The 25,175-nt window shown below is 39.1% G+C and overlaps 1 protein-coding gene across 1 annotated transcript in view; it reads right to left on the bottom strand.

Moving 5' to 3' along the window:
* Positions 1-25,175, bottom strand: part of Nubpl (NUBP iron-sulfur cluster assembly factor, mitochondrial) — a 162,626-nt gene that overhangs the window by 98,524 nt on the left and 38,927 nt on the right. Inside the window, exons 4-6 of the mRNA XM_051145960.1 lie at positions 23,586-23,676; positions 7,212-7,251; positions 7,034-7,124 (exon numbers count right to left, since the gene is read on the bottom strand). Coding sequence (XP_051001917.1) covers positions 7,034-7,124; positions 7,212-7,251; positions 23,586-23,676 — 222 coding nt within the window. The remainder of the gene's footprint in view (positions 1-7,033; positions 7,125-7,211; positions 7,252-23,585; positions 23,677-25,175) is intronic.

Raw genomic sequence — 25,175 nt, 5'->3', positions numbered from 1 at the left:
AATCCCTCTCCTGTGGTCCATGTGACTTAGTGAGTAGAATGTGTCCCTTCCTCCACTCTCGCTTTACGTCTAGTTGGCTTTTTTCTGCCAAAGGTTCAAATGGCCACATTGTATGTCAACTCCCTCCTTTCCTATCTCAATCCTCATCTGATTGTTTTATGCTATTCTTAAAATTCTCCAAGCCAGAGAATTCCAAACTCACATATGTACTAGAACAACGTAGAGAGCTCCAAAGCTGCCAATGCATAAATCAGATTCCTGTGTGTGAGGTGAGTGTCACAGAGAGCAACCTGAAATCCAAGTGATTCTTTTATGTAAACATGCTGGAGAACCATTGATAGAAAACAACAAAACAGCATTTAAGAGCTTGAGAAAATAGTATCACATCAGAATTCTACAGTGAAAATATAGAAAAATATATATTTTCAATAAGTGAAATAATGATAAAAGATATCGCCAGCAGATAAATGCTACAGCAAAATACAGAAGTAAATTTCTAGTGTTAAAAAAAAGACACTAAATAAAACTCAGATGTAAACCAGTGAAAATGACTGAGGTAACTCTAAGAGGTGCCCTCAGCAATTGTTCACATCAGATGCTGAGACTCACAGCCAAACATTTAGACAGAGCTCAGGGTGTCCTTTGGAAGAGTGGGAGGGAAGGACAGAAGGACCCAGAGGGGACAAGAACTCTATAAGACCAACAGAGTCAACTAACCTAGACCCATAGGGGCTTACAGAGATAGAAGCACCAAGCAAAGACCATGCATGGACTGGACTTAGGCTACCTACATGTATGTAACCGATGGGCAGTTTGATCTTCATGTGGGCCCCCTAGTAAGTTAAGCAGGTGCTGTCTATAACATGGACTCTGTTACCTGATTTCTATCACTTCCCCCTAACTGGGCTGTCTTGCTGGCCTCAGTGGATGAGGAGGAGCTCAGTCTTGATGCAACTTGATGTGCGGAGATGGGTTGGTAGGGGAGCTCTCCCTTTCTGAGAACAAGGGGAGGGAAGATAGGGAGAAGAGGGTGGTAGGGAGAGACTGGGAGGAAAGGAGGAAGCAGTCCATGATTGGGATGTAAAGTGAATACATAAAATTAAAAATAAATTAAGCTTGTTATCTAGTTTCTTTGGGTCTGTGTATTGTAGTGTGGTTACCCTGTATTATTTTGCTAATATCCACTTATAAGTGAGTATATACCAGGAGTGTCTTTCCGGGTCTGCGTTACCTCACTCAGGATGATCTTTTCTAGTTCCATCCATTTGCCTCCAAATTTCAAGACTTCCTTGTTTTTTATAGCTGAATAGTATTCCACTGTGTAATGTACCACAGTCTATTTATCCATTCTTTGGTTGAGGGACATCTCAATTGTTTCCAGATTCTGGCTATTACAAATGAAACTGCTATGAACATAGTTGAGCAAAAGTCCATGTTGTCAGCGGCAAGTGGATCGCTCTGAGTTCAAGGTCAGCCTGGTCTACAAAGCAAGTCCAGGACAGCCAATGCTACACAGAGAAACCATGTCTTGGGGGGGTGGGGGGAGGGGAAGGCTATGGTGGAGCATCTTTCCGGTATATGCCCAGGAGTGGTATGGCTGGATCTTGAGGTAGAACTGTTCCCAATTTTCTGAGAAAGCACCAGATTGATTTCCAAAGGGGTTGCACTCCCACCAGCAATGGAGGAGTATTCCCCTTTCCCCACATCCTTGCCAGCATGTGCTTTCACTTGAGTTTTTTATCTTAGCCATTCTGATGGGTATAAGATGGAATCTCAGAGTTGTTTTGATTTGCGTTTCCCTATTGAGCATTTCTTTAAGTGTTTCTCAGCTATTCAATATTCCTCTGTTAAGAATTCTCTGTTTAGTTCTGAACCCCATTTTTTAATTGGATTATTTGGTTTGGTGCTGTTTAATTTCTTGAATTCTTTATATATTTTGGATACTAACAAGGAAGACCCTAGGGAGAATGCTTAATTCTCATTCAGAAGGACAAATAGAATAGACACTAGAAACAGTCGATGAGAAGGAACAGGAAGGGAGCTTCCATAGATGGCCCCTGAAAGACTCCACTCAGCAGGAGATCCAAGCAGATGCTGAGACACACAGCCAAATTCCGGAGATGGAGCACAAGGAGTCTTATGGAAGAGTTGGGGAATAGAGGGGCCTGGAGGGGTCAGAAGCACCACAAGGAGACCAATGGAGCCAACAAATCCAAGTGTAGGAGGGGGTGCTACAGAGACTAATGCACCAACCAAGGTGTGGACCTAGACCCTCTCTACTCAGACGTAGTAGAAAGGCAGATCAGTCTCCTTGTGGGTCCCATAATATGGGGAGTAGGGACTACTTCTGACATGGACTCTGGCCCCCATACATTGATCACTTCTCCCTGGTGGGCCGGCCTTGCCAGGCCACAGAGGAGACTTGATAGGCGAAAGTCAGATGTTAGGGGAGGAGGGCTCCCCTTTCTATGGACTAGGGGAGGAGGGTGGGAGGGAGGGTGTGATTGGGAGTTGATGAGGGATGGGGCTACAATTGGAATGTAAAGTGAATAAATTAAAAATAGAAAATAATTAATTAATTAACTTTTAAAAAACGACTGAAGTAAAAAAATTGTGAATAAACATAAAATAGTTTTCTTAATTTAAAGCATAGCTAAGTATATTATATAGCAGTGTTTTATAATATTATTCCTGTACACATATTTAAATATATCACGATATATGAAATACAGTAAATGACAAATGGAGCTGCAAAGATCTTAACTTTACAGCACACAGTACAGTTTTAGTATGGTTTGTTTGCTCATTTCAGACAGTCTCCTGTATCAGCACCTGGCCTCAAACATGTCATACAGCAAAGATGATTGTGAACAACTGATGCCCGATGTTGAGAATACACCTGCACACTCAGTAGTGCTGACATTACCTGAAGAAACCTGTAACACGTTAGGAAAATATATTACAACCCCTAAAGCAGCTAGAGAACGCTAACTGTTAAAACTGAAAATAACTTAAATGGAATTGTAAAAATGCAACTTGGAGAATTTGTTAAACTAAGAAAACATACTATAAACCCATGGCAGTGACACAATAATATCAGGAGGTAAAACTGAAGAGCATTTAAATAAATATAGAAAATTATCTCATTTACCCAAAAGAATACAAGAAAATAAAATTACTTTAAAAAAATATATGTGACAAATCTGGGAAAAGTCAAAATGGAAGACTTAACTCAATCATAGCAACAAGTACACCATGTATAAATTCAGCACCCAATTAAAAGACAAAATTTATTAAACTAGATAAAACAAGACACAACAAAATGTCTGTTGGCCTACTTTAAATATAATGAAATTGGAACAGGCTGATGTGAGAGGCCTGCACTGCCACCTGAGGCCACGGTGATGTGTGCACGTGCTGCCATGTGTCCCTGGCCCTATGGGAGCAAGGATGTGTGTCGATGTTTATAGCCCATGTTACCACCAAAGGCCGTGTGTACATCTGTGGTCTGGGCTACCACTTAAAGCCATGCTTACGTCTGCAGGCTGTGTTGAGCCTCACCAGCCACTGTACAGTTGTGCCAGTGGAGATTCAGGAGCTGGCCCCACCTCTCACCTGGATGACCTGAGAGAGCTGGCCCTGGTGGCATGGGTGTGGGAGAGCTAGCAGGCTAACCAACTCAGCTGAAAAACCAGGCCCAGATTCAAGGCTATGCGATGGTCCAGCCCAATATCATGAAGGGCTGGTCCTGCAGATCCAAAGCTGCAGGACGTCCATGACTCAGGGCAACACAGGGCGTCTTAAAAATATCTTGGTGAGGATCTAATAGAGAAAGTGTAGCAGAAGCCAGAGGCCTTGAACTAGACTAATGCCTCACTGCAATAAACATCTGCAAGAAAAGCTGTTTGGGAGAAAGAGTATACTGTGAGATACACCATGACACACTGAAGCTTCCATGGAGAGAAGTGGGGAGGGGGTGGTGGTGGTTGTTGTTGTTGTTGTTGCTGTTGTTGTTGTTGTTGTTTTAATTTTCTTTTAGGAGGAGGTTACAAGGCTGGAGGGCAGATGTGGAAGGATTGGAAAATGAGTGGGACTGGGATGCATGATGTGAAATTCACAAAGAATCGATAAAAATTATGTTAAAAATATATCATGAAACTGATGTTTAATGGTCTTAGGATGTGGCTCGGTGAGCTTGCTTAACATGTTCAAGACCCTGGGTTTGATGCAGGACTGTTTCTGATACATGAGAACTGACAAAAGCAGCTTATGGGAGGAGAGTTTACTCTGCTTTCTATTTCTAGGGTGTGGTCCACTATGCTGGGAACTTTGGCTGCAGGAGCTGTATGCAGCAAGTAGCATTAAAGCCACATTCAGAACACAGGAAAAACTGAATGTGTGTGCTCAGTTCACCTTCTCCTTCTCTTTCAATCTGGGGACCCAGAACAGGTCGTGCTACTACCTGCTTTCAGTGTGGGTCTTCCCACCTCAATTGGCCTCACCAACAGAGTGCCTCACAGACATGCTCAGAAACCTGGCTCCTCTGTGAGGCTAGATCCTGTCATGGCAGCCACTATTAGCCATCCCAGCATAGACACAAGAGTCTCATGTGGCTATGTCAGTATCAGGCTGATCTCAAAATGACAAGTTTGGCAGAAGCATAGAGGGACAGGTCATTACAATAAATGAGTGACTGCGCAGGAAGGCAGAACAATTCTAAACATGCACATCTGACAATAGAGCTTTCAAATACATGAAGCAAATATCTAAACCTCCTTTTAGCTACAAAATTATAGAACGATGAGGCAAAAGGAATCAATAAAGACATAAGAGTTTTGAACAACAATCTAAATGAAAAATACAGAACATTAGCTACAATAACTATAAAGTACATCGAGCTATCCAAAATACACAGAATACTGACAAAGACGGATCATACACTGATCCACAAAAAGGCTCCCAAACCTGTTAAAACATTCTCTATCCAAACAACTTTCACTAGAAACAGTACGACTGAGTTCTTAGGAAAACCAAACAATGCTTAGAAACTGATCTTACAACATATATCCATAAATAACAGGAGGAAAGGAAATTAAAAATTAGTTTGAACTGAATAACAATGAAAAGCTAAATACAATCAGAATTTGTGGGATTCTAAGCAAATCCTACTGATAAAAGTACATCTTTCATTACTTATACTTTAAAAAGAAGAAATTTCTTTAATCCCAGCACTCGGGAGGCAAAGGCAGGTGGATCACAATGAGTTTGAGGCCAGCCTGGTCTACAAAGTGAGCCCAGGATAGCCAAGACTACACAGAGAAACCCTGTCTTGAAAAACAAAAAACAAAAGCAAAAAAAATTGTCATTGGAAAAAGAAGAAGTATCCCAGGGAGCTGGAAAGATGGCTCTTACAGAAGACCTAGGTTTGATTTCCTGCACTCACATGGTGGCTCACAACCACCTGTAACTCTACAGGGGATCTGATACCCTCCTCTGGACTCTGTAGATTCCTGTACATATATAGTGCATATAAACTCATATAGGTTTACATCTTTACATCAAAAAATAAATAAATATCAACTTTAAAAAATAAGTCATTAAAACTCAGTGATCTAAGTGTCTACCAAAAGATGCTTAAAAAAAAAAAGAACAGTAAACTAAGCCATAATAATCAAAAGCAAGAAAATTATTTTTAAAAAGGAAACCAAAAAGCAATAAAATAGTAAAGAGACAATGAATACAGAATATTTTAAAGGCCAAAAGCTGGTTCTTTGAAGCACAGATTATGAATAGAAAATAAAAGAGACATGAACAAATAATGATTATTAGGAATAAAAAAGACATTGTGACATGCTGTAGTCTACCTTAAAATGTAATAAAGGAATACAAGGATTAAATTTCACACATTGTACACTTTGTTTCTTTTCCCCAAAATTATTTAAAGATTTCTAAATTGAGCTTTTGCCAAATGTTGAAAATGAGTAAAATCTGTTGGTTGGAGTGTTCAGATGGTGACTAACTTTGGAGATCCCATTTGTACAATGCAGGCAATTAGCACAGTTATTCTATATTTTCTGACCGTATTCAGCAATAGAGAAAAGAAAAGGCTGGGACCAGACAAATAGAGGTCACGGGCACAGAGGAAGTGGTGAGGAGGGGCACACGGGTCACATAACTATAATAACCCACTGCACATGGTGTAAAGAGGAGGAAATACAGCCAAAGGCTTGACAACTGCAACAGTAGGAGCACTCTGGTCTAGAGGAGATCACAAAGAGCATGCTTCAAGACAAAGGCGGGACAGTGAAAAACGAGCATGAGAGAGCAGGGCCTATTTCATCAGTTGCACAACCATCCGACAATAAAAACAGAAAACTCATCATCACAATGGGCAACCCACAGCATGATGCCAGACCCAGTGCAGAATCTGAACAAACACGGGGTAACTGTAAGCTGCTAGGACAGATTTAATATTTACCTAAAACAAGACTATAACCTCTCCTCAACCAAGAAAATGTACAGTTTATTCTCAGCAAACTATAAATGAAATATAGTCCCCTGGTAAGCTTAAGATGGTACCATCAGGTGTGATGCCCTTTGTTAGGAATGAGGCTGACTGAATATGCACTAAACATACAACTACAGAACCACATACAGTAAAAGCAACTTAAATCACAAGACCCATCCGGCTCTCTATATATTCATCTACATCTGAAAATTTTCTTCTACACAGTCTCTGTAATTCATAACTATCCACTGTGAGATTAAGCATTAATCTAAAAAGAAATAAAACAGACTTTCTCTCTCTACAAAAGACTTAGAAGACAATATCAGCAAAACAAGATCGTTACACCGATGCACAACAGGAAGATTAAGCTGCTGAAACTTGGTCTCGGTACCATATTAGCTTTACATCTCTCATGTAGACTCCTTTGTCAAACACGCTGACTGCAAATTTTAACAATTCCTACATCAGCAAATGCATTAACCACAACCCTGCTGAAGTAAAATGATATTTAGTGCAGTTCCTTACCTGTCGCAATAGCTTCTCAATGGCTGACATCACCATAAGTCCTCTCCAAACAACTGGTGCGGTCTCTTCAACCAAAAAGCCCATAGACATACTGGAACATGAATTTTAAAAATGCAATTCATTTGTACAGGGTGACAGTATTCTTCTGAAAATACAAAATTTTTAAAAATGCACTCACCAAGCAATACCATAATTCAAAAGAGGCCTCATTAGGTTGTCTGAAATAAGAGAAGGAAAAAAAATCTCTTTTACAAGTGTATTGCATTGCATCATAAGCACACTTTCTTTGCTTTATACACCTGTGGTTTGTAGAACAGTTAAACTGAGCTAATTAACATATCCATTACCTCTTACATTTCTTTGTGGTAAGAACACTTAAATCTCCTTTTGGCAATTTTGAAGTACATAATAATGTTGTACAAGAGATTACTGGAACTATCCCCTGCCTAAATGGTCCTTTGATTAAGAAATCATGTATGCCTGGATTAAACCCCTCCTCTATTTATTCTCCCTAGTGACACTATCTTGCCACTTGATTGGTTAGCATCATCTAGGAAACACGCTGCTGTGTCTAGGAGGGTGTTTCCATGGAAGTTTAAGGAAGATGGAAGACCCACTCTGAACATGGGTGGCTCTAACCCCTGCAGGGTTAGAGAGCAGGCCTCCTACAGTCATCTGCTGTTCCTTGACTGCAGTTGCATTGTGGTCAGCCACATCACACTCCAGTTGCCACATCTTCCTAACCACAATGAACTAAATTTCCTCAAACTGTAGGCCAAAATACACCTTTCCTTCTTTAAATTGCTTTTTGTCATGCATTCTGTCACAGGAATGAGAAAAATAACTAATACAATCCTTGGCCTCTCTCTCGTCAAAGAGTATCAAGAGTTCATCTGTCTCCAACACCAAACCTCTAAGAGGTCTGGCCCTACCACAGGCACTGCACCAGGCTTAGCCTAGAGAGTCCACCTGATCCCGCCATTCACACACCCTCCCCAATGCCTGGTTCTAACTCAGGTCCAACATCCTGGTGCCTCAGCCTAGTTTGGGCAGCATTACTCCCAATCTCCAAGCTTTGGCCAGGTCACATGCTACCTCCAACCTCTAGACTTTGGCCAGGATGCCAGCAACAGAGATACCCTCCTACCACCTGACTTCATCCCAGCTAGTAAGTCTACCAGACCCTTCCCAATGTGTGCCCTCTCTAATCCCCAGATCTAGGATGGGTGCCACCAACTCATGCCCTGACCTAGTCTTGACAACCCAGGTAGTCACCCCAAAGCTCTATAACTGGAGTACCCACATCTTGTATACCAGACCAGTTCCTTGTGTCCACCCGACTTTATCACACCCATACTATATCCAATCATGAGGTCCACCATCTCCTACAAACCCTGTATTCTGTCCACATCAGACACAGAACTAACAAAAGAAATTCCTGTGCCTAGGTCTCATTGCAATGTTTGGCAATGAGAATCCTCAAAACACAGAATTTAAAAGAACAATCAGGAACATCATCAAAGAATTCAAGTCATTTAAAGAAGAAATAAAGAAACAGCTCAATTAACTTAAAAAAGAATGAGCTTAAAGAAAATAAATGTTTCTCCAATTTATAGAGAAACTGACAAAAAAAATAAGTAGAACATCTTTTATTATTCCGGATTGTTTTAGCTTTCTAGTTTTTCTATTTGGTTGGTTGGTTGGTTGGTTGGTTGGTAGCTTGGTTGGTTGATTGGTTGGTTGCTTGGTTTAGTTTGGTTTTTTTTCTTTTTGTTTTTGTTTTTGCTTTTCTATATGAAGTTGAGAATTGATCTTTCAAAGTCTGTACAGAATTGTGTTGGAATTTTGATAAAAGAACTAGAGGTATACCATCCCTACTTTTAAGCTGTGCTACAGAGCTGTAAATAATAAAAGAAAACAAAAACAAAAACAAAAAAAACAGAAACTGCATGGTACTGGCATAAAAACAGGCATATTGATCAATGGAATTAAACTGAAGACCCAGACATAAATTCACATGCCTATATGTACACCTGATTTTTTTTTTTTTTATAAAGACAGAAATACACACTAGAAAAAGTGAGCATCATCAACAAATGGTGCTTGTCAAAATGGACATCTGCATGTAGAAGAGTACAAATAGATGCATTTCTATCACCCTGCACAAAAACTCACGTCCACGTGGATCAAAGACCTCTACATAACAGCAGATTAACTGAAACCTGATAGAAGAAAAAGTCAGGAACAGCCTTAAACTCATTGGCACAGCAGATATTTTTCTAACAGCCATTACAGAAATCCATATTGTAGTTCCTCAGAAAATTGAGGACTGATCTACCTCAAGACCTAGCTATACCGCTCCTGGACATATCCCCAAAGGACACTCTATCCTACTACAAAGACACTTGCTCAACTATGTTCATAGGGAATTTATTCATAATAGTCAGAAATTGGAAACAACCTAGATGTTCCTCAGCTGAAAAATGGATAAGGAAAACATGGTACATTTACACAATGGAGTATTACTTGCTGGGGGGGGGGGGGCAGGGGCCAGGGGCTGAGGGGGGGCAGGGGCCGGGGGGCACACAGTGAATTTTGCAGGCAAATGGATACAAGTAGAAAAGATCATCCTGAGTGAGGTAACTCAGACCCAAAAAGACAAATATCGTATGTATTTACTTACAAGTAGATATTAGTTGTTAATTAAAGTGCAATCCACAAACCCAGAAAGGATAGGTAAAGAGGAGGGCTATAGGTGCTGGAAAGACGGCTCAGTGGTTAAGAGCCCTGTCTGCTCTTCCCAAGGTCTTGAGTTCAATTCCCAGCAACCACATGGTGGCTCACAACCACCTATACTGAGATCTGGTGCCCTCTTCTGGCGTCAAGCTCACATGCAGACAGAACATTATATAAGTAATAAATAAATAAATCTTTAAAAAAAGAGAGAGAGAAGGGCTATAGGGGGATGCACAGATCTCCTTGGGAAAGGGAAAGAATAAATTTTGCTGGTGGACTAGGGCTGGTGGGGATGGGCATGTGGGCAGGGGGAATCAGATGGGTGAGGAAGAGAGGATGAAGGAAGAGAGCATGGAAAGAGACAATTGGAATTGGGGGTAGTGAAAGCCTAGTGCAATGGAAACTTGCTGGAATCTATTAGGATGACCCTAGTGAGGGCTCTTAGTAATGGAGGCTATGGAGCCTGCACTGGCCATCTTCTGTAGCCAAGCAAGGCTTCCAGAGGTGGGGTGAGTTGCATTCCATTGAGTTGTTGGACCATAGAAGTTCCCTAAACAACCCAGGCTGATGTAAGGACAGAATTTCACTCTCTGAAAGATAAAAATGGATCCCAATGCCATATACTTCACTGAACATAAAAAGATCAAGCTGGTGTGAGCTTGGAGCCTTCACCCCTCACTCTACTCTCGTTGGGGCAGGAAAGTACTGTGCAGACTACAGAAAGAGAAACTCAGCCACAAAACTCTCCTCTTACAACCTATCCTGCCTGTAAAATGTGATAGGGCAATGGTTGTGCAAAAGTTGTGGAAGTGGCCAACCAATGTCTGGTTTAACTTGGGTCCAATGCCACGAGAGGCAGCCCATGCCCTACACTGCCTGGATGGCCAGAAGCCAGAGACTGAATAACCTAGAGACAAAGAAGCAATAACTAGAATATATAAAGAACCCAAAATTTAGAGTCACAAAAACAAATGGCCCATTTAAAAAAAAAAAAAAAAAGCAATGGGATCTAAATAGAGAGTTTGCAAAAGTAACAAAAAAAAAATCTTTTTTTTCCCCAAAATGTCCATCATCTTTAGCAATTAGGGAAATAAATAGAATTCAAAACAATTTTGAAGTTTCATCTTACCGCAGTCAGAATGGCTCAGATCAACAAACCAGACAACAAGTACTGGGAAGGCTATGGGGAAAGGGGAACCTCGTTCACTGTTGGTAGAACTGTAAACTGCAGCCACTCTGGGTATCAGAATGGAGAATTCTCAAAAAGCTAAAACTACATCTACCATAGGATCCAGCTACATCACTTTTCAACGCATGCCCAAAGGAACCAATATGCTTGATACTGAAGCATAGCCAGGCAACCTGAACTAATGAGGTCATGGATGCTAAAGGAAAACCTACTGTCACTTCATTGAAGGAGCATAATTCCTAACTGCATTCTAAATATGTATCCATATATACATAGGTAAGTATAGCTCTCCTCTCGTTTCCCTTTGTACCATCTCGCTACCCTCCATCTCACACTAGCTCCCAACCATCTAAGAGGAAGGGTAGTCAACCTCTTTCCCAATGAAACCATTAACTTTCTCTCCCAACTATATGTTTCCCAGTCAAAATTCACTTTCTCAGGTGAAGAGGTTCCATTAGGAACCATTAGGAAATAACTTGACTCAAATAAATTACATTATACACTTAAGCTTGCAGGTTCTAGGAAAACTAGATCCATCTTTTCCACCCTATAACCTACCTCACCTAAAAAAAATAATCCATTCAAGAGCTAGTCAAAAATGCATGGATGACCTGGACCTCAATGTAAGAGCTGAAGCTCTGAAACTGCTAGGGAAAAAATAGAGGAAACACTTCAAAATAGACGCATAGGCAAACACTGCTTTTTAAAGGACTCCAATAGCTCAAGAAATAATCCCAAGAACTGACAGATGGGGTTGCATGAAATTAAAAAGCTTCTGCACAGCAAAGGAAACAATTGCCACTGTGAAGATGCAGTCTACATGATTTAAAAAAAAATCTTTGCCAACGGTGTAGTAGACAGGGGGTTAACATCAGGAATATATAAAGAAACACAAAACTTAAATCCCTTAAACTACCTTATCTGCTCAATAACTGAGCTAATGAACAAAATAGTTCTCAAAAGAAGGCAGGCAGAGGTGGGCTACAAATAAAAATCCATAGTCATATCACCCAGGGACAAGAGCAGATAGGAACAAATGGTGTGTGTTCTCTGTGCTTAGCCCCTGTCGACACTTTCTACAGTGTGGGATCCACACACAGGCATGGTGTTGCCCACAGTGGGGTCTTCTTCCTCAATTAAAGCAATGAAGACCACCCCCACAGAATGCCCACATGCCAACCTGATGCAAACATCACTCACTGAGACTCTTCCTGGGTGACTCCAGATTGTATCAACTTGACAAATAAAACAAACCATTATACTATATAGTTCTTCGAATTTAATATCCAAACTTGTAAGTTGTTAAGCTGTTTTATAAGCCTTTGGTTTGCCATGTAAATCTTGGTATCAGTATAGTTAATAAATAAATATTTAAATAAAAAATTACTTGGGTATTTTATGCATATTCAGTCAATTTATTATAGATTAAATTCCCCTAAACAATTATATACAATTATAAAACTAGTTAAATTAAGTTGCTTAACACAACATTTACAATCTGAGTAAACTAATTCTCTAAAGCTTTTCAACAGTGTCACACAATTGCCTTTAAATCTCACCAACCAAAGTTTGTCTAACATAAATAGCTCATGTAAATTTAATAAATCTAATGATGGAATAAATCCAATTATCTTAATATCAGCTTATCTTAAATGTTCTAACATCACTGAAAAGCTTGTCCAAATTATTTTCATTTTTCATATTACAACCCTCTTCAGATTAATAAAATGAGCTAGGCATGATGGCATACACCTTCAATCCTAGCACTTAAGGAGGCAGAGGCAGGTGGATCACTCTGAATTCGAGGCCAGCCTGGATTATATAGCAAGTCCAAACAGCCAAGGCTACACAGAGAAATCTTGTCTCAAAAAACCAAAAAAAAAAAAAAAAAAAAAAAAAAAAAAAACAAAACAAAAAGAAAGAAAGAAAGGAAGGAAAAATGGAAGGAAGGAAGGAAGAGAATATAAAAATAATAATACGGTTTAGAAGAACAGATTTAGGCCCCTGATGACTTTGTGGAATGGAAATATTGCATCAATACTGTATGGCTGCCAACCTCTCGTGTGAAAGGCAAATTAGTTTCTTGTTTTTAGTACTGTAGTATTGGATTTTCTTTCATTTGCAATTAAATGTCATCTCAGTTAATATACAATTTATTTTAATTTAATTAAACATTTCAAATTAAAATTAACAAGGCAAGGCTGAAGGATGTAGCTTGCTGGTAAAGAGCTTGCCTACCATGCAAGAGGCCCAGAGCTCACTGCCCAGCAGCGCACAGAGGCGGCACATGCTTATGGTCCTACCAGGAGGATCCAGGTCATTCTCATTGACACAGCTAGTTTGAGGCCAGCCTGGTCTGAGATCCTGTCTGAGAAACAAACAAAAGTCAACATTTTCCAAGCAAGGTCTTTTAAAGGCTTCAAGAATCTTTAGTAAGAGACAGGGGTGTTTTCACAGTGGTTATTAATAGATAAATGTTAAAAGTGATGTACATATTGACTTTATCTCTAAAGGAGCATCAGGATATGCTTTAGGAATCTGGATTATCAGTCAGAAAATCAAGACAGAGCTGCAGAACTCAGGTGCTTATTGCAAGATCATCCATCCTGAAGTCCCACTAATGCTGGCAGAAATTTTGAAATCCATGTATTTTCTTGCACTTCAATAAAGCATACACCTTTTCAATTTTTTAAACAGTCTGTCAACACAACTTTTAATTGCTTGCTTTCAATTGATGACATTCTCTGAAGACCTGAAGATGCTCAGTGGAGAAAAAACGTGAAGCCAAGATCACAGTGTGGAAATATCTCAAAGGTTATCAACAAAAACAGATTCAGAATAGATGGTTGTCATGGGGAGCGGACAAGAAAAGCATGTGACTTGTATGGAGGCTTGTCCTATGCAGCCAGGTATGAGCTTTCTAGATAGAGAGGGACGAGATTTTCCTCCACATTATTCAAACTCACCTTCCAGCCTTACTGGCTTTTCTCTTTCTTTTCTTGACTTTCTGATTAGGATCAATGCAACAACATCACATTCATTTTTGCTGACAGAGATGATGCAACACAGAAATCAGATTCTAGGTTATTGCTATAACTTTTGAAAAGTGATATTCAGCAATTAAATGCTATAAATCATGGCTCCAAGAGCTGACCCTGACAGATCTGCCCTATTGATTTCCTGGCTCCCAAGAATGACTTCTGACTAACAACAAAGGATAGAAGATAATCTCTTTCTAAGGAAAACTAGATATCTAAGTAATGCTGAGAAAGGGTCCACATTTTTTAATGTGAGTAAAACTAGCTAAACAGTGAAACAGGAAGATAAATATAGTAATTAGTCTTCCAGCGTGCAAGGTTGCTGTTAATAAATATGCATAAATGAAATTGCAATGTATAGATTTAAGTATTCCACAGTGGTTAACTATTGGACAACTCCTTGAGAATAAAGAACTTGCATTTGGGGGGCAGGGGCGAGGGGGTAGGGAACAGAAATAACCAATGATGAAAGAAATGTGATCAATACAGTTTGCATTTTCTTCTTTCTATATCCACGGGATTTAGGGAAGCTGAAGCATAAAGGGATAAAGCAGTCAGTCAGGCATGGGTGCCACCTCCATAATAGTCCCAGCCCTTGGAAAGGCGAGACAGGAAGGTTGCAATGAGTTTGAGGTGAGCATTGGGGGGAAAAAAACCATAAGAGGGATTAAAGCAGGCAGAGAATGAACTGAGGCTTTTCTGATGTCACTGTGGTGCTCACTACCTCTTAGTGCTGGGTGATTAAAAGCACATTGACTATGCTCCTTCAGCAGGTGCCAGGGACTAAGGTTCATATCTGTGCAATCTCATTTAAGTGTGATACTGTAAAAGGTGATACAGTCATGCAGATAACCAAAGTGTACTGAGAAATGTATCATATAAGGAAATGCTAAAGACCTGAAATTGCTTAGCTCAGAAAAAACTTAAAGCCATGATCACACTGCACAAATATCTCAAAGGTTTTCAAAGAAAACAGAATTAAGACAGTTTGTTCTCATAGGGACCAAACCAGAAAATAATTTAAAGTTATATGGGAGCCAGGCACTATCCTGTGAAGGCTAGCTCTCTGTTCCCAAGCAGAAGGCTATTTAATCTATACTGCAAACCTGCTGAAGAAAACAGCCATCTTCATCCATTAGCTCAGCTGCAGCCTCTGGATAGCGAGCTGTAACTCCACCATCAGGGCTCCCTGCTTCTTCTTGTGCTTTCTGATCATGAAGACAGTTTCTTTCCTTAACCTCATGAGCCAGCCTCTGAGAGCTTCCAACTCTTTGCTGTGCAGGCTCCTGTGAGTAAGACCTCGTCTTGAATAGCCTTGGTTTAAACCAATGTTGTAGCTGTTTAGTTTCCTTTCAGATCTTGGCTGTCGGGTGTAGAGAAGCCCAGCTTCCTGCCCCTTTACTTAGTGGCAGGCTCCTCACTAAGCTGAAACATCTCTAGCTTTGGATGTGAAGTGAGCAAGCTGGGACTCTTCCTTTCATTTCAACACTGAGAGGCCACCCAAGGGTCAAATTTCAATATGCGGTGCCTCAATGCACCATTCACAGTATGCAAAAATAACAACAGTAACAACAAAGACCATTTGTCATATTATACCATAATAAATACAATGACAAAGTTTGAAATATTACTAGAACACAGACATAAGTGCTCACATGCTGTTGGAAAACAACATCAAGAGTGTCACTTAAGGCAAGAAATTAAGAGTTGTCACAAACCTTCAGGGGAAAACACATACACACACACACACACACGCACACGCACGCACACACACACAATGAGGAACACAATAATATGAGGCCTCAGATGCCATGAGCAAAGCCATCAAGTGACAGGACAAGAGTTTTCTCTGGTGGCTAGTGCTAATCACAAACACAAAAATATATGGCTATTTCACATACATACAGATAGATCTGGTCATTATTTGCTGCCAACTTATGAAAAAAAAAACTGTCTAACAGATTAACACAGTGGCTCCCAACCTTCCTAATACTGCAACCCTTTAAAATAGTTCCTAGTGTTGCAGTGACCCACAACTATAAAATTATTTCATTGCTACCTCATAACTGTAGGACCCAGCTAAGACTGTATGCAGAAATAAAAACCTAAAAAGTAACTAGCTATTTCTATCTCCAGAATGTCAAAGAAAAACATTTTACACAACACACAGGTAATTAGGTCAAGTGTATCCAACAAACTGTAAGAGGAGGGGGGGAGGAGAGAGAGAGCACAAGTAGGGACATGGGTGGACTTTAGGCTTAATAAACTGCAATGAGGAAATTCTTCGAAGACCTCCCTCCTCACCTCTGAGATAGTTCCTAGATAAAGTGTCTAAATCATGAGCAAAACATCTTTTTTAAGAGTCTTTCCCCTGCTTATGTTAAGTATTATCTTGACAACACACTGGGAGTACAAAAGAACAGAAGAGCAGGCAAAACAAAATCAAAAGAATTCTGGAATATACCCCGGAATCTTCCCCCAAAATAACCAGAGGACCTTTGTCATCAGATGAAGGCCAGAGTCTACAGGCCAATGACCAAAACAAACTGAGTCAGAGCTCTGGGTTCTCCACCCTCCACTGGAGTCACATGGGGACAGACACATCAACAGCTTTACCACCATCCCTAAAATCTTTTCCTCAGTAGAAAGAACTAGAATTAACTCTCATCCTTCACTCATTTAAACTACCTGAATAAAAAACAAAACAAAAACAAACCTCTTTGTCCCATGCTCATAATCTTAAATGTTATTAAAGAAGGTTATTTTCTCATGATGAGTTTTGAAATTCCCATAAGCCACATCCCTAGATAAAGCAGAAAAAAACTACATCTGGTGCAAAATTACTATCTCACAACAATAGGAAAGAAGACTAGAGTGGATCTTCCTATCTAGTCATTAATATGCACTGTACATCCTTAATAAAATCATCTGACATTTTCATCTTAGTAAACTCTCTCTTGCAGCTCTTAAATTTTTCTTACTTCATTAGCTCAGTACATTAAAAAGACACTCTTCAATAAAACTAAACTCAATAAATCTACAGGTATTCTCATAATGAATTAGTATCACAAAATATGAAAGAGAGCAGACATTTCTAGCAACAAATGCCATTTTAGAAAACCTCAACCTTATTACAAAAGGAATGCATGGGAGAGTGGGATGATGGCCTTGGATAAAGCGCTTCATGTGTAAGGCCATGAGTTAGGATCCCTGACATCCATCCAGGCAAATCCAGGTGTGATGGCACATTATCAGTACCCACAGTGCTAGAGAGACAGGAGCATGGAGGTTTGGTGCCTAGCCAGTGTGGCTGAAATGGGAAACCCAGATTCAGTGAGAAATCCTGCCTCAGAAAATAAGCTGGAAGTGATCAAGGAAGACAGTGTTTGTCCTCCAGACAGGCAAACACAAACACACAAATTCGTGAAACGTGTCAACATATCCTTGAGTGCAACTACCATTTAATATTTATTTGCCACTTCAACTGAAAACTTTCCACTCAATTACGCTTAAGAGTATGCTCTGGCTAGACAATAATATAAATTTTGAGTACTATGTTACTTCAAAAATTGAAATGAAAAAAAAATTGGCATTTGTTCTTTTTTAAAAACAAGGTTATGTTCAAGCATAAATACAAGTTTCAGCAATTATGCCCTGGCTGTCAAAACACCGTCAACCTGATGATATTCTTGTATAATCAGCTTTCTACAATCTGAAGAGACAGCACACTACTAATCTTACATAACATAAAAATCACCACTTATGTTTAGCTAACAAACCGTCTCAGATAAAGAAACTAAAAACTGGCCAGAAGGCCAGGTAGGCTGCCCATGGGCCTTCTCCACACCCTTGGTTCCCCCATATCCAATTCTCAGAGACTACCTCCCCGACCTCCCATTCCCCCTGCCTCTAACACCAGCAGGCATTCCCTGTGAACACAACAGCTGACCAGGCCAGGAAATCAGGCAACAGAGAGCCAACACACTCTCTGAAAATCCAGAGAGGAAACAGAATACAAGGAACAAAACTTCTACCCGACAAGGACAAACCCAGAAATTAGCACCTAGATCTATTGTCACCCCAAACCCAGATGCCTAGACACCCGCATAAGAACACAGTAAAAGCCAGGGCATCATGTTTCCACCAGATCCCAGCCATGCAACCACAGCAGGCCATGAACATTCCGACACATCTGAAGCATGAGAAAAGAGGATAAAAACCAATTATGAGAAGATGACAGAGGTTCTTAAAGAGGAAATGAATAAATCCCTTAAAGAAATTTAGGAAAACACAAACAGTTGGAAAAATAAATACATCCTTTAAAGAAAGCCAAAAACAAACAAACACACACATAAACAGTTGAGGAAACAAATAAAACTGTTCAAATAAGACCTGAAAATGAAAATAGAAGCAATAAAGAAAACACAAACTGAAGGAATTCTGGAAATGAAAAATGTAGGAATGTGAGCTGGCACTACAGAGGCAAGCGTCACCAACAGAACAGAAGAGATGGAAGAGAGACTCTCAGGCGCTGAAGATATAATAGAAGAAATCAGTCAAAGAAAATGTTAAATCTAAAAAATTCCTGACATAAAACACCCAGAAAATTTGGGAAACTGTAAAAACACTAAACCTAAGAATAACAGAAATAGAGGAAGGAAAAGAATACCAGCTCAAAGGACCAGAAAATATTTTCAGCAAAATCATAGAAAAAGACTTTTCCTAACATAAAGAAGAAGAAGCCTATAAAGGTACAAGAAGCATACAGAACACCAAATAGATTAGACCAGAAAAGAAAATCCCCTTACCATAAATAATCAAAACACTAAATATATAGAACAAGGAAAGAATATTAAAAGCTACAAAGGAAAAGGGCCAAATAATAGGCAGACCTATTAGAATTACACCTGACTTCTCATTGAAGACTCTAAAAGCCAGAAAGGCTCAGACAGTTGTGCTGCAGACTCTAATAGACCATAGATGCCAGTCCAGATACTATACCCAGCCAAATGTTCAAACACCATAGATGAATAAAATAAGATATTCCCTGATAAAGTCAAATTTAAACAATATCTATCTAAAAACACAGCCCAGCAGAAGGTGCTAGAGGGAAAAATCCAAAGCAAGGAGGTTAGCTACTCACATGAAAACCCAAGAAATAAATAATCTCACACCAGCAAAACCATAAGAATGAAAACACACACACACAACAACAACAACATAAGAGAAATTAAGAATTATTGGTCATTGATATCTCTTACTATAAAAGGACTCAATTCCCCTAATAAAAGACACAGACTAACAGATGGATGCAAAAACAGAATCCACCCTTCTGTTGCATATAAGAAGCATACCGCAACGTCAAAGATAGACAGTACCTCAGAGTAAAGAACTGGAAAAAGGTTTTCCAAGCAAATGGACCTAAGAAACAATCTGGTGTAGCCATTCTACTATCTAACAAAATAGACTTCAAGCCAAAATTAATCAAAAGAGATGAGGAAAGAAACTTCATACTCATCAAAGGAAAGATCCACTAAGATGACATCTCTATGCCTCAAATGCAAGGGCATCCATGTTTGTAAAAAAAAAAAAAAAAAAAAAAAAAAAAAAAAAAAAAAATATATATATATATATATATATATATATATATATATATATATATATCATACATTGACCCTCACACACTAATAGTGGGAGACTTCAATACCCTATGCCCACCAATGGTCATGTCATGCAAACAAAAAAATAAACCCAGAAATGCTAAAGCTAACTAATGTTATAAACCAAATGAGCCTAAGAGATATTTACAGAACATTTCACCAAAAACAAAAGAATATACCTTCTCAGCACCTCATAACTTTCTCTAAAATTAATCAAATAAGAAAATTGAAATAGGGAGGATACAAGGGATGGGATAAACATTGAGATGTAACAAGAATAAATTAATAAAAAAAAAATAAAAAAAAAAAAAAAAAAAAAAAGAAAATTGAAATAACCCCTACATCCTATCAGACCACCATGGATTACAGCTGGATTGCAACAAGAGAAACAACAGAAAGCCCACAAAATCATGGAAACTGAATAGCTCTCTATTGAATAATAACTAGGTCAAGATAGAAATGAGAAAGAAATTAAAGACTTCCTAGAATACAATGAAAGTGAATATACAACATGCCCAAACTTATGGGACACAATGAAAGCAATGTTAAGAGGAAAATTCATAGAACTAAGGGCCTACATAAAAAAAAAAAAAAATTGAAGAGATCTCATATTAGCAACTTAACATCATAACAAAAAGCCCTAGAACAAAAAGAAGCAAACATACCCAAGAGGAGTAGATGGCAGGAAATAATCATGCTCGGGGCTGAATCAATAAAGTAGAAAGACAATACAAAGAATTAATGAAACAAAGAGTTTGTTCTTTGAGAAAAACCAACACAATAGGCAAACCCTTATCCAAACTAACCTTTCATCTAACTAAAAGACAGAGAGAGAATATCAAATTAATGAAATCAGAAATGAAAAGGGGGACATAACAAGAGACACCAAGGAAACCAAAAATAAATTAACAAGAGACACCAAGGAAACCAAAAATAAATGAATCATTAATTCATATTTCAAAAACCTGTACTCCATAGAATTGGAAAACCTAAAAGAAATGGACAATTTTCTTGGTAGGTATGGAGTCTGAACTGGCCATCTTTTGTAGCCAGGCAAGGCTTCCAGTGTTGGCCAAGGGGGTCCCATGGAGATCCACAGACAACCCAGGCTGATACTAGGACAGAAGATCACTGTCTGAAAACTGACTGTGGGGGCCCAATGTTAAGGACATCTGCCATAAAGCTCACTGAACATAGAGAATGCTGGATTGGAGCCTTCACACCTACACTTTAGACTCTTCGGTATGGGAAGGTACTATGCATGCTACAGAAAGAGAAACCTTGACACCAACACAGCCACAAAACCCTCCACTTACAGCCTGTTCTGCCTGCAAGATGTGCTCAGGCAATGGTAGGACAGGACGTGTGAGAATGGCAAACCAATATTTGGTTTAACTTCAAAGATCTGCAGCAGGTCCTCTGAGTTTATTTGATGGTTAACCTGTTTTCTTGTCATTCTGTTTTGTTGGGTTTTGTGGGATTCCTAGCAGTGGGAGCAGTGCCTTCTTGGGACTCTTTTCTTCCTATTGGATTGCCTTGTCTAACCTCAATATGAGAGCTTTTGCCTTGCCTTATTTTATCTTGTTTTGTCCTGTTTTGCTGTTGTCTCTTGGAGGCTTGATTATTTTTGGAGAAGAAACAGAGGAGACGTGGCTCTCACATAGAGGAGAGATAAGGGAGAGTTAGGAGTAGAGCGAGAGGAAACTCAGGTCAGTACATACTGTATGAGAGAAGAATATATTTTCAGTTAAAAGAGAAAAAAAGGAAGGAAGGAAGGAAGAAAAGAAAAGAAAGCCAAAAACTATTACAAATGGGTTTTTCCATCAATTACTAAATTCAAATTTTTCTCTTGGTAGGCCAGGCTATACTGTTGTGGAATTCTCTCAACAGGAAAAAACACATGAAGAGAGCAGGAATAATGTGTAATCTACCCTCTTTACCACTGGGCCGCCGAAACTGATGAAAGCTACATGATCACGCATCAGTTTAAATAATGATGAAAGGTGGAGCACGCCTGATTGTGCACACCTATAATCCCAGCACTCGGAAGGCAGAGGGAGGCAGGTTGCTGTGAGTTCGAGGTCAGCCTGGTCTACAAAGCAAGTCCAAGACAGCCAAGGACTGTCTCTGTTACACAGAGAAACCCTATCTCAAAAAAACTGATGATGATGATGATGACGACGACGACAACAACAACAACAACAATAACAACAACAACAACAATAATAATAATGAAGAAAAGAGGCAACACTGAAGCTGTCTGGCCTCCAGGGTTCCCAGCTTGGCCCCTGAAGAGCAAGGCCAGTTCACCAGAATCTCTCTCAAGCTGAAACATGTGTCTCACAGTTTTTATGTATTGTTGACTAATTTTATGTGTGCTGTATTCTCTGTAAGAGTATAACAGGGAGGGCTGGAGAGCTGGCTCATTGGCTAAGAGCACTTTCTGCTACTACAGAGGACCTGGGTTCGATTCCCAGCACCCACACGTCAGTTCACAACTACCTATAACTCCAGTTCCAGAGTATCTGAAACCATCACACCAATACACATAAAGTAAAATAAAATATTTATTAAAAACTTAAAAAGAGTATAACAGGGAGAATTAATACAACCAAGCCTAGAAATGTCGAAATGAGGCCTATTAGTACAATGTTAGCAAGTTTTTCCAAGACTCAAAAAAAAAAAAAAAATCACTTACAGTTGAGGGTTAAGAATTCACTTGTGAATGAACACCTAAGTCATCTCATTTATTTCCTACAGAACCAAGGTCACCCTGTTGGCCCAAAATGAGTTTGGGTGGGTTTGTTTGTTTGTTTTCAACCTTTCCAAGGTTTCTTGGAAGCTCACCTCAGGCATTCATACTAGCAGATGCTGAACAAACTGCCTGAGAAAAGCAGGCTGTGCTCTCATCACAGCAGTGTCATGTAGGTCAGTTTTGACACTTGTCCTTAAAGACACAGACACTCGGAATGCCTGAAGCCATCACCACTCTTCCCTGATTAGCACTGACGTAGCTGTTCATGTCACATGTTTGCTAACTGTGCTCCACCAACGCAGAAGCCTTTTCTCTGTACTTTCATGAGATAAGGAAACAACTGCATAAAGGTTTGCTTGCAATCTAAGATCCCTAGGGTCACCTGCTCATATAGACTATCCCAGATATTAGCATAGCTGATACCTGAAAATAAATTACATACATATCCACCCTAACAAGCAAACAAAGTTTAGCCAATTTTTAATTATAATAAAATAATACTATAACCAAAACAATGTAATAAATAGATCAGTACATATATCTTGCTCTAGACTCACAGAAAATACACCTATAAAAAATTATTTAATTTTATATTTATCACAGGTAGAAATCAATTTTATTTAGAACCTTTTCACAGAAAACCATTTTTAATAACTAGCCTTCACCATTTTTATAACTACATATTTGGTAGCCTAACAAATACATAATAATAAGAACAGTGAAAAATGTTTATTCAAAAAGTTACTTCTTCCTATACCAAAGGCAATAAAACTATGGGGCAACAAACCATTGTTTTTGAGTGCTCATAAATGCTCTAAGAAAAACCTGACAAAAATCTGTAAAATAAAATTTTCATTTAATACAAGTGTTTTTCTACTCAAATATTCTTATACATGTACATACTTAATGTACACAGTGGATACTTAATATTTTTATCATGTCCTGGTGCCATGAATTGTTTTAAATGCTGTGCCTACATTATTCCTCAGAGCGACTGTGACCTGATTACACGTACAGGGGCCGAAGCACAAGAAGATGCAACAGGCTCCACACAGTTGGTCAGTGGCAGAACTGAGATTCGACATGATGCAACATGTCTACCTACAAGACACATAAAGCACACACGGTACCTGGCAGGTAAACAGCAGGTACCAGTCATCCCTTCTGTACTTACTTGGTGATAATTCTGGGTTTCCTTTCAGGTTCATCATCTTTGGAATGGAAGGACCATACACGTCTACATCTAACAAGCCAACCGCCTTGGACTGTGAGAAAACCAAATTCAGCATAAGATTACTCATCGTGTTCATAGGACAATAAAGGCTACACAGCAATAAGCCTACTAAAAAGAAAATGTGAAATATTCTAAAATCATAACCTAGGCAACAGGAAGGATAAATTGCCCAGCAGTGCTATATTTAGATGGCTGACTCATTCAGGTCTCCTGTACAGTCACAAGAAAACTAAGTCCTTTTTGATCTAAGCATAATGTCTGAGAACTAGCAAGTAAAATGCAAACAAAATTGGAATGATTAATAAATGCCTAACAAAACCCCAAGATGATGGAACACTGAATTCTAAAGGCTCTAAATTACAAAATGAAAAAAAAAAATGGAAATAAGACACTACTATAGGAAGTAAGGGATTCTGTTGTGTATTTGGCAAGAGACAGAGGTGGCAACAAGGTTACTGGTAGATATAACACAGGCCACCCCTTACAGACCACAGCTAACTACAGAAGGCCTTCTGGAGGAGTCAGAAATGGCCAACTACTGTTTTCGTTAATTGCTAGTCCAGCTGAGAAGGGCAGAAAATCCTTATGGGTCTCTGTCAGGTAATAGTTAAGCAACAACTTAGTCAAGATATGAAAAACAAAATTTGCTACTTGTGAATAACTTTCCCTTTGCCTCCAAATCTATCTGTGAGTAAGCTTGTCAATGCTAGCTGTACCTCACTAAGTCTTATACCCTCCTCCCACCATTCCCAAATCCTGGCAAGAAAACACTCATAATCTCTCAATAACAAGAAATTCAAGAAACTGAAACAACCCTAAATTTTCCTGATACCTGTTTCCAGGCATAATCACTCTGCAACCCTTATCATCAAGTCCTATAAATATACAAAACAAGATAAAAATCAACATTTAAGTTCCTGATCTTACACTGACTCAATTTGCAGGTCTAGGAAAACTACTTAGTATCCCTTTGTGACTTGGTTTCCTGGGTGTGAGGAGAGGAGACTGATGTCTATCTGGATTGAAATAACAGGCTAATTTAAAGTAAGTAAGAAAGGAAGAGGGATATTTTGCTTTGAATAGGACAAGTAAAACTGAATTGTATGCATTGAGGGAGCAGCTATAAAATGGGAAACATTCCTGAGAAAATCTGCTACTTTAACAAAAAGGAGAACTTAGACTACAAGAGAATTACATTTACTGTGAATAAAATCGTTTTGAGTGGGGTTGTTGACACATACAGCCAAGCTTCTAATACTGACTCACGGTAGGGTTGTTTCCGTGACAACTTCAAGGGCTAAAAACCTAGTACAAAATAACATCTCAATTGTTAAAATGTAAAGTCATTTTTCCTTCTCTTATCTATATTAATGTTAGTTTGACAGTAACTTGAAGGAGTGAGGTGCTAAGTTTCAAAGTGATCTAATTAGTCCTGGCAAGTGAAATAAGTCAGCCTTTGAAATTGGTATTCTAGCAAAACCATAAGTGTATAAACTGAGGTCATGGACACTCCAAGGTATGGATAAGCGG

Source organism: Acomys russatus, chromosome 1, assembly GCF_903995435.1.
Source record: "Acomys russatus chromosome 1, mAcoRus1.1, whole genome shotgun sequence".
Classification (NCBI taxonomy): domain Eukaryota; kingdom Metazoa; phylum Chordata; class Mammalia; order Rodentia; family Muridae; genus Acomys; species Acomys russatus.
This window is presented reverse-complemented; position numbering and strand designations above follow the sequence as displayed.